Genomic DNA, 16,124 nt, shown 5'->3' on the forward strand with positions numbered 1-16,124 from the left:
TGGTTTCTAGTTTCCAACCATTGTGATCTGAGAACATGCTTGATATGGTTTCAATTTTCTTGAATTAATTGAGGCTTGTTTTGCATCCTACCATGTAGTCTGTCTTTGAAAATGTTCCATGTGTGTTTGAAAAGAATATCTATTTTGTTTCTTTGGGGTGAAAGTTTCTGTGTATATCATTTAAGTCCATTTGATATAGAGCGTCATTCAATTCCACAGTATTTTTGTTGATTCTTTGCTTGGAAGATCTGTCCATTGTTGATAGTGGGGTGTTAAAATTTCCTATAATGAGTATGTTCCTGTTCATATCTTTCTTAAAGTCCTCCAAGATTTTCCTTATATATTTAGGTGCTTTTATGTTGAGTGCATATTTTTTTATAAGTGTTATATGCTCTTGATGGACTGCTACCTTAAGTATTATGTAGTGACCTTCTTTGTCTCTTTATGGCCTTTGTTTTGAAATGTATTTTGTCTGGTATAAGTATTGCTACCCTTGCTTTTTTTTTTCCATGTCCTTTGGCTTGGAATATTTTGTTCCATCCCTTCACTTTAGACTGTATAGTTCATTTGTTCTGAGGTGGGTCTCATATAGACTGCATATATGCAGGTCATGTTTTCTTATCCATTCAGCCTCCTCTGTGTTTTGATTGAGGCAGTTAATCCATTTATGTTTAAGGTTATTATTGATAGGTACTTATTCATTGTCATTTATTCTGTACCTGTGTTTTATTCCTCCCTACCCCACCCATTCTCTCTTTCTTCTCCTTACAGCAGGCCCTTTAGCATCTCTTGCTGTGCTGGTTTGGTAGAGATGCACTCTTTCAGCCTTCTTTTGTCTGGGAAGCTCTTAGTTTTTGCCTTCCATTTTAAATGAGATTCTTGCTGGGTAAAATAGACTTAGTTGCAGGTCCCTGCTTTTCATTACTTGGAATGTTTCTTACCATTCCCTTCTGGCTTATAGTGTTTCTGTTGAGTATCAGCTGATAGCCTCATTGAAGCTCCCTTGTATGTTACTACCTCTTTCTCCCTTGCTGCCTTTAAGAATCTCTCTTTGTTTTAAAATTTTGCCATTTTGATTATTATGTGTCTCCAAGTGGGCCCCTTTTGGGTTCATCTTTATTGGGACCCTCTGTACTTCCTAAACTTGAATGACTTCTTCCCTCAACAAGTTAGGGAATTTTTCTGTCATTATTTTTTCAAACAGGCTTTCTGTCCCTTTTTTCATCATCTTCTGATATTCTATGATGCAAATGTCATTATGTTTCATGTTGTCCTGAAGCTTCCTTAAACTATCCTTGTTCTTTTTGAGTCTTTTTGTTTTGTTTTGTTGCTGTCCTGGATATTTTTTCTACCTTGTTTTCCAGCTTGCTGATTCTGTCCTCTGCTTCATCTAGATTGACTTTGATTCCTTCTAGTGTATTCTTCATTTCAGATATTGTATTATTTATTTCTTCCTGGTTCTTACTCATACTTTTGATGCCCTTTTTCATGCTGCTGTAGTTCTCACTAAATTCCTTATAGCTCCTATAAAGTTTCTATAGTTCTCATTGAGTTTCTTGAGCATCCTTATAACCATTATTTTGAATTCAATGTCTGATAGATTGCTTGCCTTAATTTCATTTATCTCTTTTCTGGGGATTCCTCCTTTTCATTGGGGGTTATTTCTTTGCCTCGTCATTTTAAGTGAATCTTTTTGTTTGTTGCTGCATCTCAGATTATTCTGCCTTGATTGCTTGTCTTCACAGGGAGCTTCTCTGGTAGGAGTTCTCTGGGACTCAGCAGTACAGTTTCTTTGATCTCCTGATCTGGAAGCTCTGGGGTTGCCCTTTATTCAGTTTATGTGTGTTCTTCTGTTTTACTTGGGCTTTGATTATTGGTGGCTCATTCATTGGTGGGTTCTCCTCTCCAGCTGGCTGACTGGGAGTTGCAACCCCTGCCATGTCTTGTATGCCGTTGTACAGTTGCTAGTTCAGAAAGCAATACTACCCAGAAACCCGAACCCACACTAGCAAAAATATCCCTCTACATCAGCAATATCATCAGCAAATAAGCAAACATTAATAAAGGTGAAGAGAGATTAAAAATAGTATGTAATAGGAAAACAATATGAGATGACTAAAGGAGAGAAAGATGATTTTGAGAGGGAAGAGAAATAATAAGAGTAGGAAATAGAAGCAAAGAAAGGGAGAAAATAAAATTTAAAATGTAAGTAAAAAAGGGAAGGGCAATGACAAAATGGAGTAAGAAAAAGGAAGATTATAATATGAGGTTTGAAATAAAAACTATAGTGAACTAATAGGAAAAAATTGAAGAAAAACCACAATAGGTTCAATAACAGTGAGAAATGAGCAAAAATTAAGAAGGTGGAAAGAGAATAAGGATATTATAAGAAAGAGAAAAGAGAATATGATATATCTGCAGTAAAGAAAAATTATTTTGATAGGATAGAGGAAGGAGAAATAGTAAGAGTAAGGAATAGAATCTAGGCTAAAAAAGGAAAAAATTAAAATACCAAACTCAAATATGCATGAATCAAAGGAAGGTAAAATGGAGTAAGGCAGAGGGACAGTAACCTATAAGATCTGAAATAAAAATATAGTGAACAAATAATAACGCAAATGAAAAAGAATAGCATGTGGTGAAATATCCAGAGCACATGAGCCAAAACTTATAAAGGTAGAAAGAAAATGAGAGTAATATAAGAAAGGGAAAAGAATGTGAGCTGACTAAAGGAAAGAAGAGTGATTTTGAAAGGATAGAAGGAGGAGAGACAGGAATAGGAACAAGGCATAAAGAGGGGGAAATAAAATTTACAACAAATGTAAGAGAGGGTGGGAAGAAGGCAAAATGGAGTGAGACAAGGGAAGGGTACTATGTGATATTTGAAATAAAAATAAGTGAAAATATATAAAAACCTACATAAAAAGAATGAAACATAAAAGACAAAAAATGGTGAATTAGTTGGAATACATTTGAAGAAAATATGGTAATGTTAAAGGGCTATGTGAAAGGGGAAAAACCCCCTCAAATTCTAAAGAAGAACGAAGTGAAATTCATCTCAGCAGGGATTGGAGTTTGCCTTCTGTCTGTTCCTTCTGGATCCACCTGTGGTTTTTTATCAGCTTAAATTCCACGCATGGGTTCTGGGGCTTCTAGGAGCACTACATGTACCATCCTCACCTGCCTTTAGAGGGGGCTTCTATTGTGATTGGAAGGCTAGGACTCCTGGGTCTCCCCTGGAGGCACTGTTTAGTCTTCTGGGAAAAATGTGGGTGTGTTCTCTTGTCCCAGTGCTTCCCATCTTTGTGCCAGCTTATTTCCAATAATGTATAGTTTTTGGTGAACTAGGTGTATGTTTCAAGGGAGGGGCCAACCTGTGTAAGCGTCAGCTCTTTCCTGATTGGTGCTGTTGGCAACTGCATGGGGTCCTGATTACCCCTTGCTACATCAATTTCTGATCTGCCTGCCTTGCTAGGCTCAGTGTAATAGGGCTCTAGGAACCAGTGTATTTTGTCTCCCAGAGAGAAGTTCATACTGGGTCCTTTTGGAGATTTCTCCTGGGGATATGCATTCTGCAGGGGGTTTTTGAGCCTGTCCTGCCTGTTGTGCCAATCCTGCTGGAAGCGAGGGCTGTTTACTCCTTCGCTTCTCAGACGGGGTTCTGCCTGGCTGTAAATCCATATATTTCCATGTATAACGTGTTCCCATGTTTTTGGCTCAGACTTTCAGGGAAAATATCTTTTGTTTTAATTTTTTAATTTAGTTTTTTATTTACTTGTATTTAGAAACAAAACCAATTATTGTATTCCAAGATATTATTTTATATATGGATACCGTTATTGCTTTCTACAGTTACACTTTTAATGCATAAACATAAATAAAATATATAAAAACATTTATATACATACCGAACTAGTACTACTCATGTATAATGCACATTCTTATTTTTCCCTAAAAAATTTGGGCAAAAAGGTGCACATTATACATGGTAGAATCCAGTAAGCTCAGGGGCTCAACTCTTGCCTGGCTAATTCCCAGCCCACTGCCCCAAACTCCATTTTTGTGAAGCCCCTGGCTTGCTAGCCAAGCTGAGGTGGGGCCAGAAATCCCTTTGCTGTGCAATTTTCTGATCTCCCTGATTAGCTGTATTCAAGGGGAGCAAACAGCCCTTTCAATCTTGTCTTTTTGTTGCCAAGGTAGCTGCACATGGATCCCTGTCCACCACCCTTCAGCTCCCCTTTTAAAAAGTCTTTCTGTTGCACACCCACTGTACCACCAAGTCACTGTAAGGCTTTCCACCCACACCACCTCTCCACAAAGCCAGAAGTCTTTTACGGGCATGGCTGCACACAGCCCACCTCCACACAACCCAGGTACAGTAGAGTCCCTCCCTTCCCGTCTCTCTCTGGCACTCTCCCCGTTGGTGTTTGGCTCTGCAGGTCCATGGATGACTTGCTCCTCTCTGTGTGCAACCTCGCACAACCTCCCAAGTCACTTCTGGCCCAGGTCTGTAGGCTCTGTGTTCAGGACTGGGGTCCCTGACCCTGGAAGGGGATGGAGGCATGAAGCACCCACAAACACACACAGTCCTTCCTTCCCCCTTTGCCCAGTCTGGGGTACCGTATCCCAGGGAAAGAAATAGAAGTCCATGGCTCAGGCAGCTCCCGGTTCTTCCCGGTAGTCCGTGTTCGGCTGGTAGGTCTTCCTTGGTTCCTAGCACCATCAGCTGTGTTGCCGGGATCTCCAGCTAAAGCTGCATGGTGATTCTTCTCATGACTGCCGGGGGGGGGGGGTGGGGGGGTGGTCCCTCCACTCTGGCCAAAGCCACGCGGTTCTCCTCATTGCCACAGCCACATGTTCCCTCTCCTTACATGGCTGCAGGAGTCTCCACTCAGCCAAAACTGCATGGTTCTCTCTTCTATGGCCACCAAGTCTGGGTTTAAATATCCTTCCAGCTTTACTGGGCTCCATCACGAGTCTGCATAGGGGTAGCCCCATATCCTGTGACCAATCATCTCCAAGCTCTCACACAGGCATTGTAACTAGGGGGAGTTGCCTCCCAGTTACATCTTGAGGGGAAGGTCCTTCCATCCCCCTGGCTCAGATCAGAGCCACAGCTATTTAACGTATCTATGCAACCAGTTAAAAGTTGTAGATATGTTAAATGACCACACCAGAGGTTAGCTGCAAAGGTTAGTCGCTATGCAAAACATCTCTGGATGACCCTGCTCCATGTGTCCCTTCCCCCAACTCACACCTGTGGTGGAGGGTGAGGACATCCTATATATCTTTCTAATATTTCCTGGACACCTTGAGTTCTGAACCCCATTACAAATCCTTCTTTTGGGGACTCTTTGGCTGCACCCTCCTACAGTTTGAGGCTGAGGTTTATGACTGGCCTTTTGTCCAGAATCCAATACCATACTGTACCTGTGTGCCAGCTGCCTATGTGGGGCAATGACCAAGGATATGAGAGGGCAGTTTCAATCCTGGAAAATGTTAGGTTCTCTTAACCTGCTCCAACTCTTTAGGGAGGAAGAAAATAAAAGGTGAGAGGTGTACACTCTGTGCTGACCCTTTGAAAGTGAAGGGTAAGAAGAGGTTAGAAAGAGAAGCTAAGATCTTCCTTTCATGTAAAAGTACACCCTTGTTTTCTTACTCTGTATCTCTGTATGACAGAGAACTTGACATGGGCTACCATGTTCTTAGAAATCTAAGAGCTGAGCTGTGGTATTCAAGAAAATGGAAATGTTACTAGGTTCTCAAAACACTGAACTGCATGAGAAGTAAAGTTCTTGTGCAGTTTGGAGAGGTAGCCTGGGCTGAGGGGCAGGAGATGACAGCCCTTTACTAGCACCGCCGGTGCTATCGGTCAGCACTCACACCTGTGTAGGTGTGTGAGGAATACTCTGCAGTGAAGAAGCACTGTCTCTGCTTTTGACCAGCCCTGGGGAAAACCATATGCGTTTTATCTTATTTTTGAAGATTTTGTTTATTTATTTTCAGAGAGAGAAAGAAAGGGAGAGAAAACATCAATTTGTGGTTGCCTCTTGCACGCCTGCTAGTGGGGCATGTCCTGCATCCCAGGCATGTGCGCAGACTGGGAATCAACCAGTGACCCTTTGGTACACAGGTTGGCGCTCAGTCCACGGAGCCACACAAGCCAGGGCTACAACCACATGCATCTTAAATCATCCCAGTTTGGTCTGGATGGAGAATTTTTGGGTTACTTAGATCTCTCTCTTTTCATTAAAAAAAATTGCCCACATTTATTTTCTAATCAAGAAGAGGTCAAATTAACATTTAAAAAGGGAGTGATTTAAAATTTAGCCTTATAAAGATCTTCTTTTCCTGTTTTTAAATTGTGGTTAATTTACATAACCAAATTTTATTCTTTAAACTATTTTTATGCATTCAGTTCTGTGGCATTAAGTACATTCGCATGGTTGCTCAGTCAGCACCACCCTCCACTTCCAGCACTTAGTACTCCACTTCTCCACTGGTACTCCACTTCTCCACTGGTACTCTGTATTTTTTATGAATTAACTCCACACTCTCTTTCCTATTTAAAGATCATTTTTTGAAAACATTTCCCCACTCACAGTATACCATGAACCTTGCTAGCCTTCATGTGACCTCTTCCCTACAGTTGGAAGGCACATAAGCTGCAATTGGTTTGCATGTACGGAAGGTGGTGCACTGGAAGAAGGATCTGTTGATGATCCAGGAGTTGTATATGGCTATGTAGGATCTGCATAATACGAGATTTAGTTTCAAGGGGAGAGAACATAGGTATACAGTTGTTAAAAATCCAAAATAAAAAAAAGTTCACAGATTGGCAGAATGTTTTATTCTAGAAAACAGACCAGTCACATAATGAGGCTCCAATTAGGTAGGTCAATTGGAGACCAGATTATCCTCAGCTCTAGCTGCTAGCGTTCTAGAACACAGAGGAATAGAGATTCAATAACTGAGAAATTGGGGAAATGACTTGGATTTTTCAACTGAACTTTCAGACACAAGAACAATAAAATTTGAAGAGAAAAAGGTAACTAAGTTATTAGAAAGTCTGTGTAATAAAGGTTGAGTTGAATTGAACAAATACCTAGGTATTGACTCTATCTCCTCCTCTTTCACTCACATACACACAAAATAAAACACTTTTTTGGTCAGAGATGACATTTATACCCCCTTTTCTAGGGCAATGCTAAGCCCATCGGTGGAGACAAGTTAGTGGTTCTTATGGTAGGGATGGGGTACCAGAGCTTCATTTTTCTAGTATGAAAACAAATTTGAATTGACACTCTACATTCTGATTACCTTTTGCAAAAACATGAGAGTCTGAAGAATACAAGCATATTGTCATTGAAAAATTCTGGTTCTTATACCTGAAGTTCTTTCTCAGTATTTTGGAATAATGCTTATTTTTATGTCTGATCACATTTCTTCTATCAAGTTTTGGATAATTACCTGGCCATTTTGATGAAACTCTGTTCTGTTTTTCCCACAGTCTAACACACCAGGGATGGTCAGCTCACTATTTATTATGGCATTGCTTTTCATCTGTTAGCTAATATAATTTATTATTACTTATTCTGTTCCCAAGTTGCTCAGCGCTCTGTGTGCAAATACTAATAAGTTGGCTTATTAAGTCTTTCCATTCTACAGCATGCGAGATAGCCTGAATTACCTGTCTTCATTTGGATTTAATTTTTCTTTTAAATTAGGAATGAATACTGAGTTCTCATTCTTTTTATAATAAGTTTCATCCCCTTCAGTACATTTTTTGTGTGTACATTAGCATGCCATGCATTAATTTTTAGACTCTTTGCTTTGTAATTTTTTTTAGCAGAGATATAGTTCTAATTTCTACTATCATCAGAGGATATAGGAAATAGGTTGTATTGGCAAAAACAATAGTAGAGCCCTGGCTGGTGTGGCTCAGTGTATTGAGTGCTGGCCTGCAAACCAAAAGGTCGCTAGTTCAATTCCCAATCAGAGTATATGCCTGGGTTGCTGGCCAGGTCCCCAGTAGGGGACACACAAGAGGCAACCACACATTGATGTTTCTCTCCCTCTTTTTCTTCCTCCCTTCCCCTCTCTCTAAAAATAAATAAATAAAGTCTTTTAAAAAACAAAAGTAGAAAACAATTTTAAAAATAAATACATGTATTCATTATTGGGAAAGATCAACATTCAGGAAAATTCATAGGAGGCAGGTACGTAAAGTGAGGAGATCTGTGTATACATAATAAATTTTTTATGAGTCGTTGTGAGGAGCCAAGAAAAGATCATGCTTCGGTGGTTATTCTGGCTGAGTTTTTAATTCTTAGTTTATTTTACTTCCCCCCACCATATCTTTGGTCCATTTAATCAAAGTTCATCTCAATTTATAACTACTAATTATAACAGTTAACACTAAGATAGGCATGATAAACAGGCTAAAGTATCTGAGCATTATTTTTATCCCCAATGCATAGCTTGTTGAATTAAAATAATTGTCAAATGTGTGAATTTGAGAGTTGTTGATATGTTCATTGTTTTGAACCCCTGTTTTTCTGCTATCTAAATCTTTAATTATGATTTACATACAAGGGGACCTCAAGTAAATGGACCTTTTATTTATTTAAGTAAGTAGATCTTTAAGTTTGTGGTGGTAATACTTTTGAGGTAAGTAAAATGATTAATTTGTGATTTCAAAGGTCCTTTGAGATCAGTTTTATTTTTATTTTTTTAAAGATTTATTTACTTATTCCTAGAGAGAGAGGAAGGGAGGAAGAAAGAAAGGGAGAGAAATGTCAATGTGTGGTTGCCTCTCCTGTACCCTGTACTGCAGACCTGGCCCGCAACCCAGGCATGTGCCCTGACTAGGAATCGAACCAGCGACTCTTTAGTTCACAGGCCAGCACTCAATCCACTGAACCACACCAGCCAGGGACCAAACTATTTTATATTTATAACATATCTTGACCAATTTTTTAATTTTATATAGGAATAAAGAGATGGGGAAACAAATACTTCTAGGTCAACTATGTAAAAAATCATTGTCATTTTGAAGTATATTTTTAAAGTTTTTTATGGAATATATTCCAGATGCCTAGTGATCCCTTTATACTTGTAGTAATGGTTAGAAAAAAAAATCTAGAAACAACCCTAATCAAGGGTTTGTTAAATAATGAAATTCTTTTTCCTATCCATTGTAAGACTTTAGTTGTGGAGAAAAATCCTTCAAAACTATTTGATTTGTGACACTGTCCACTAAAATAGACTGTCACATAAAGAGAAATATGCATTTATTAACTATACTTTTGATGATTTCTGTAAGTGAAATAATCCATTCCACAAAACTTTATTTAGTACTTCAGCCACTCTTATATATCATTTGTAGCACAGAATTACCAGACAGACATTGTTTAGCTAGGAACACACTCTGATTAGTTATGGCAATCATATATTAATGTTTGCATAGGAAAACAGCCTGTTTCTTCCCTGTGTGTTTTCTATGTAGTTAGGTACACAGTCATTTATTTATGTGCCTAGAAATATTAAAACTGGGTTTGACAGATCAGATATGAATACAACTATTTATACAATCATGGTTTTCAATACCAGAACATTTAGTTTGACATTTGCCGAGGAGATATTGTCTACTTAAAAAATAATTTTTCACTTCTTTCTATGTAGTCCATATTTTCTGCCTTCAAGATGCCTAAATCTTCTTTGAAATCATATTCTATCATAGCCACCACTAATGGTAACTCTCAAAAATCTATTTTTCTTTCTCAGCTATTTGGCAGTTCTCAAATTCTGACCCCTCAGATTCCCAAGAACATTGCATTCACACTGTGTGGCTGAGTAACTGAACTGCATGCAAAGTGGGTCTCCATTTGAGAGGTAGTACTGGGTGAAGCTAGAGTGTCTCCTTGTTGTTTTCCATAGCTTCAGATCCTGCTCGTTGCGTTCAGGAGACCAAGCATTCTCTTCCCTCTTCCAGGTCCATTCACCTTCTCACAAACTGCCAGAGACCATGTACAGCAAGGGAAATTTCAGTCAAGTATAAATTCAGAGATTGGGGTGTTACATTTCTCCTATGTGCTTGGTTGCAGAGCACTTTACTAGTGCCGATTTCCTGCCCCAGAGGGTGCTCTGGGCCTGTGGGATGACGGTCAGTGCCCTTGTCTGCGAGCTGGTCACCTCCGAGCCCTTTGTGTGACCGTGGGCCTGTCACTCATATTCTCTGTGCCTAGGTTTCCTCCTCACTAAAATGAGATGATTGAACTTTATATTCTAGGGCCGATCTGCTTCTAAAGTTTGGACCATATAAAATTTGGACACTTGTTATTAGTCTCTTTGAACCTTAATAGTTAAAAAGCCAGAAGAAAAGTAACCACAATGTGAACCATCTCTAGTTTAAAATGTCTCCTGGCCCACACCTTTTACTCCATTGAAGTTTGTACGAGGCCTCAGTTTTCATTTCCTGACTGTGTGATTTATGCTTGCTTTATTTCTGCAGTTGAGATGACTTTACTGGCCTCTCTCAGTGCCACAGAGAATGTTCACTTAATCAGGTATACTCTTATCCTCTCAAGGCCAGTGCAAAAAATCTCATAAACAAAGGTAATTCATTGTAAACCTGTAAAATTCAATAGCATTTGTCCTAAATGAATACCAGAAAAAATTGAAATGTTTAGTATTTTAAAAATATGGACATTACATACATTTAACCAGGAAGCACCAACAAAAATAGAATAAAGAGTCACATTCACTGATATACTAGTCCTTATGTCTCAGATTGTTCTGAGACTCCCAGTGGGTGCTTGAAACCACAGGTGGTACCAAATATATATATACATATGTGTGTGTGTGTGTGTGTGCGTATACACATATTCATATATATGTATATAGTACCACAGGTGGCACTAAATATACATATGTATATGTGCATATGCACACAGGTACATATGTATATGTGTATATATGAATATATGCATGTATGCACATATATTCAGTGCCACCTGTGTACTATATACATATATATGTGTGTATACATATATATTTGTGTGTGTGTATACACGTAATATATATGTGTGTATACACACACACACACAATGTTTTTAAACACAGGCCTCTAATGGCATAAAGGCTAGATCACACTTATAGATGGTACTAATAATCTGACTTTATGATTCAGAGTTTCATCTTATACTTGTGAAAGCCTGTTGTTTTAGTGTATTGGCTTTAGAAAAGGAACTCCAACCATGTGGGATGAATCTCACAAGGTGCTGTCCTGTAGAATCCCGAGTTATGGTTAGGCACTCCGATTCTTGCCCTTCTCTGTCACTGCCAGAAGTGGAGGAAGGTCACAGGAAGGTAATTGTCAGTTCATTCCATTCCCGTAACTTCTCTCAGAGGGCCATCGTTCCCAGGTCACAGACGAAGGATGGGAACCATAGTGCAGTTCAGTGGCTGGGACAGGCAGGGCAGGAGCACACAGGCCTTGGCGTCTGGACTCCAAGCCTGAGTTCCCTGAGGGACCTGCACTCCCTTCTGGCGAGTGTTTCACAGGGATGCTGTCCTCGTGGGTAGCCGAAATAAGATTTTGTGAAAAGCTGTATTCCCACTACATGTTCTCCTTTATTCTTTTTCCTCTTTAATATATCCTCTTATTGTTGCCACATTTAGTCTGCTTTAGCAGTGGGGTTTGCATAAACATTTTCACTGGTTTTCCACTGATTTGAGGCAATCCATTACTTGGCTGTGTTTGTTTTCAATGTTATTTTTCATTATTCCTCCATTTATAAAAAAGATTTTATCCAAATCATTTTATTTGGATAATAGACTGATTTTCTTGTTTCATATCAATAAAATCATAATTTACCTTGTTTTTTAATTTTTTGAATTTTGTTGTTTTCTCTCTTAGAAAACTTATTTCTTTGTCCATGTTCTGCTCACTATGTCAGTTCCATCTTTTCCCAACCATCCTTTGACTATATGGTAGCAGAGAAGAGAAGGAAAAATAAAACATAATTTCATTGCATTATTGGTATGCTTATACATTAAACTCAGCAAGAGTCTAATTTGTTGTTTTTTAAAAAGGGCAGAATTGGTTAAAATTGCTTTTGTCTCTAATTGGGAATTGAAGTGCTCAGTATTGCTAGGTACACTTTTAAAAAAATATGACATGCAATTTATTTCATAATTAGTGGAAAGAACATTAGCATCAAAGTCTAGTGATTTTAAATTCTTTTACTGGATCTGTTGCTTAAATTTACTTAACCTAAGCATTATTTTTCTCACTGTTAGTATGATGATGATAGTGGTAGGAGCATGATTATTATGAGAATGATTCCAGAAAGTGGTCAGTGCTGTGCCTAATAGATACTCAGCAAATGCTAAAGTTAAAGGTTACTTGTTCCTTTGACTTTTTTCTTTAGGTAGATAAATATTTTTAGCCTTCATCTGAAACTTTTAACTTACTTATTAAAGTAAGTCAAGGAAAATTTTTAAGTACCTGAAATAAATAAACAAATATGTCATTATTTGCTAGTACCCAGGAAGTATATGACAGGGACTGGAATAACTAACAGGACAGATACTGTATCTCCATTCTAGATTTCTCTTGTCCAGTCTGTATGTCTAGCTGGCTCTTATACATCATCATGTACATTTATGACAGCCCCTCAAACTGAGCATGTTTAAAATTGGACGCGTTGGATCCTGTTGCTCATTTACTTCTGAATTAAACAAACAGCTGCATCATCTACCTGGTTGTTTAAGCAACCTCAGTGCCCCTGATTTTCCCCTTTATTTTGCAGGTTCATATATACTTACACACAAATATACATACATACATCTCAGAAACATTTATTGAGCACCTGCTATATTCCAGGCCTTATTTCTTGGTGCTACAAATATAATAGTGAACAAAGTTTCTATTTTTAAGGGATTTGTTTTCTAATAGTGTAAGAGAGACTATCATATTTATGATGTGTGAGGAGTAAGTGCTTTGGAAGAGGAAAAAAGGGTAAGAATGATGGTAATAGGGAATACAGGGGTGGGGTGCATGTTAGGGGTAGCTATAAGGCAGTAAGAGTATGGTTTTCCATTAAGGTTTAGTAGGATTCTTCTGCATTGTAGTGAAGAGACTGCAGTTGTCAAGCCTGCTATTGGGAGATGTATTAGGAAGCAGCTGTGGTCTAGGTGAAAAAGAATGGTAACCACAAACAGTGGACAAGTAGTAGCCAGGGAGATGGTGAGGAGACTGACTTTAGTGAATGCTTTGTAATTAGAATTGGCCAGATTCACTGACAGGATTGAGGTTTGGAGGGAAAGGAGGATGACTTCAAGCTTTTTGCCCCCCAGAATTGCAGCAAGAGAATTTTCTGACATGAGGAGAACTACTGTTGGAAGAGTAGGTGTGGAGGGTGTGTGTGTGTGTGTGTGTGTGTGTGTGTGTGTGAAATGTCATTGAAGATGCTCATCAAGGTAGAGATGTTGAGAGTAGGCGGTTGGATATTCAGGTGTGGAATTCAGGAGACAGGTGTGGGCTGGATTATACTTTTGAAATTCACCCCTTCTCTCCATCCAGTTGCTGCTGCGCTAGGTGAGGGTTCCATTTAGTGCCATTTGGATTACTATCTCTCCTTTCTGTCTTGCCCTCCACCATTAATTACTTTTGTCACTGAATTCACCTTTGACAGCTGAGTTTTTCCTAAAGTGCAATAATTTTTATATCTCTCACTTACTTACACCTTAAGTGTCTCCTCAGAACTTGGAGCACAAAATGAACTTCTTAACCTGGTTTAAAAGGTCTTGCATGCTATGGTGCCCGATTAGTGTCTGGTGTCATTTACTTCCATTCAATCTTCTCTGCTGATTATTCTCGCTTCCTTCTGTGCTTTTCATGTTCTTGTACATTTTTGATCTTCAAACACTATTCTTCCATTATTTGGACCTTCCTCCCTCCACACCCCCAAACCTTCTCACTGCCTATCTCCTTTTCTCTTATAACCTCTTGATTAGATATTTATTCTGTGAAGATATAACCCATACTTCCTGATGAGTATGGGTTAAGGGTCTATTCTTTATTCTGTTACTTTTACTAAAACATTACAGGTGTATCTATGCATTGTAATTGCCATTTACTTTGTGTTTACCTCTCTTGGTTTTTAAAGTCCCTGAGTCCAGGTGTGTCTGTTGTGTCTATTGTTATTTCTGTATCACCCAGCACAGACCCTTTTAGATGGTGCTTAATACAGATATATTATTATTTGAGTGAAAGAATAAGTAAAGTTACTGATTATAAAACATGTATGCAAAATTCCACGAAGTTTCTATATTCTAGCAGTAACTAGTTACAAAGTATAGTGGATAAAAAGTAGAATTGGCCAACACCCCCCCCCAAGTACTTAAAAGTGTAATTTAGGCATATTTAGTACAGCTAACACTAACAATAACTATGTAGGTTGCCTATGTTAAGTTAAATAATTTTAGACATATGTCATGTTCATGGATTGGGAATTTTTATAAATTGTCAACATATCAAATCCCTCTAATCTATTTACAAATGCCTTGAAATTAAAATACAATTCAAATCAATTTTAGTTTTGGAACTTTTGAATCATTCTAAAGTTCACATGGAAGAAGAAATGAGGAAGAAAAGTGAAAAAATTTAGAAAAGGAAGAAAAGTGTGAACAGCCAATTAATAAGGTATTAATTAACAGTACCTAAGACAAAGTAATAGTAGCACAGGAGAAGTGCAACAGAATTAGGACCTCAGAACAACAAGTATAGGATAAAAGTGTAATGTAAAATCAGTTGAGAAAGATTGGTGATCATGAATAAAATGATACAGAGATTATTAGTTAATAAAAATTATGAAAACTATGACATTTGATCCATGTCTCACATTATGTACCAAAACATGTAATTACAGTATGCTTTTCTAATATTAAAAATCACATAATTATAATGTGCCATCCTTACAGATGTGAAGATGCTTTTTTTAAAGTTATTTTTTCTCAACATTAATGATTTATTTATAGATATCTAATTAAAAACTTGGCTCCATTATTCTTCATTACCAAGACCTTAATGTTGTAAGATGACTCATGTTAATTAGAAGCACTGGCCACGTCACAACAAAAAAGAAGACACGATCTCTTTATTAGTTACAGCTGTTAACCATGACTCTCCAATACTGCGGTGTAACAACAGGTCATGTAATGTTATTTAGCATGGTTATTTATTTATTTATTTTTTGAAGATAGAGAGGTTAAATGCAATTGTTGATTTTAAAACACTCAGATAAAATAAGCTGAGTATCAAAACTTGACTTTTTTTTTCAAACATTGAGATAACAAATCGTTAATGGCATACTGTTCCAGTTTTAAGGTATATTTTTAAATAAGCATGGGATATCAAACATAAAATAGTGTGGTGTGCTTGTGTTTGCTTCACACTCTTAGAGCTAACTTCTTTACCCATCCTAAGTGTAACCTATATATATTTAATAATTCAATCTCGTATGCTGTTCAAATGAGCTAAGTGTAATTATTCTTGTACTCAATGCTATTGGTTTCCATAGCACACAGTAGATTTATTTTTGCTTTTCCTCTTAGACCTTCAAATATTTACTATTAGCAGTTTTTTTCATATAACTGCCACTAGTGCCTATCTGAAATAGTTTAGGTCTTGGGATATCTATTATTTAATTATTTTTATAACGATGTGATTTAAAAGCTTTATATCTTTTTCAGATTTTTGATGATAGAACATTCACATCCTGCCCTTTTAGCAGCTGAGTGCTTTTTATTGCCCCTGACATGGATCTTTTCTTGGTTTTACAGAGAGAAGAGAAGAGGAAGATTCTGAAGAGAAGAAAGCCCTTAAAAAAAAAATTAAAGAACTTAAATTTCTAGATTCTAAAGTTGCCCAGAACCTTTGTAAGTATACTATTTTAATACTATTAAGTCAGTAAAATACACTAAAAGTGGTTTCTTTAAATAATTTCATTTTCTTTATGAAATTAAGAAAATTTTATTTTGCTATTTTTTATAATTTGCATAATAAATTCAAAGACAACTTTTGTTTAGGTGACCTGTGCTTTAAATTCTTTGGAAGA

General features: G+C 37.6%; 1 protein-coding gene across 2 annotated transcripts in view; it reads left to right on the top strand.

Annotated features, from left to right (window-relative positions):
• The window catches only part of DIAPH3 (diaphanous related formin 3), a 472,405-nt gene that overhangs the window by 209,660 nt on the left and 246,621 nt on the right, over nucleotides 1-16,124 (top strand). For both annotated transcript variants that reach the window (XM_028526818.2, XM_028526817.2), the window contains one exon: nucleotides 15,850-15,945. In XM_028526818.2, coding sequence (XP_028382619.1) covers nucleotides 15,850-15,945 — 96 coding nt within the window. The remainder of the gene's footprint in view (nucleotides 1-15,849; nucleotides 15,946-16,124) is intronic.

This window comes from Phyllostomus discolor, chromosome 11 (assembly GCF_004126475.2).
Source record: "Phyllostomus discolor isolate MPI-MPIP mPhyDis1 chromosome 11, mPhyDis1.pri.v3, whole genome shotgun sequence".
NCBI lineage: Eukaryota > Metazoa > Chordata > Mammalia > Chiroptera > Phyllostomidae > Phyllostomus > Phyllostomus discolor.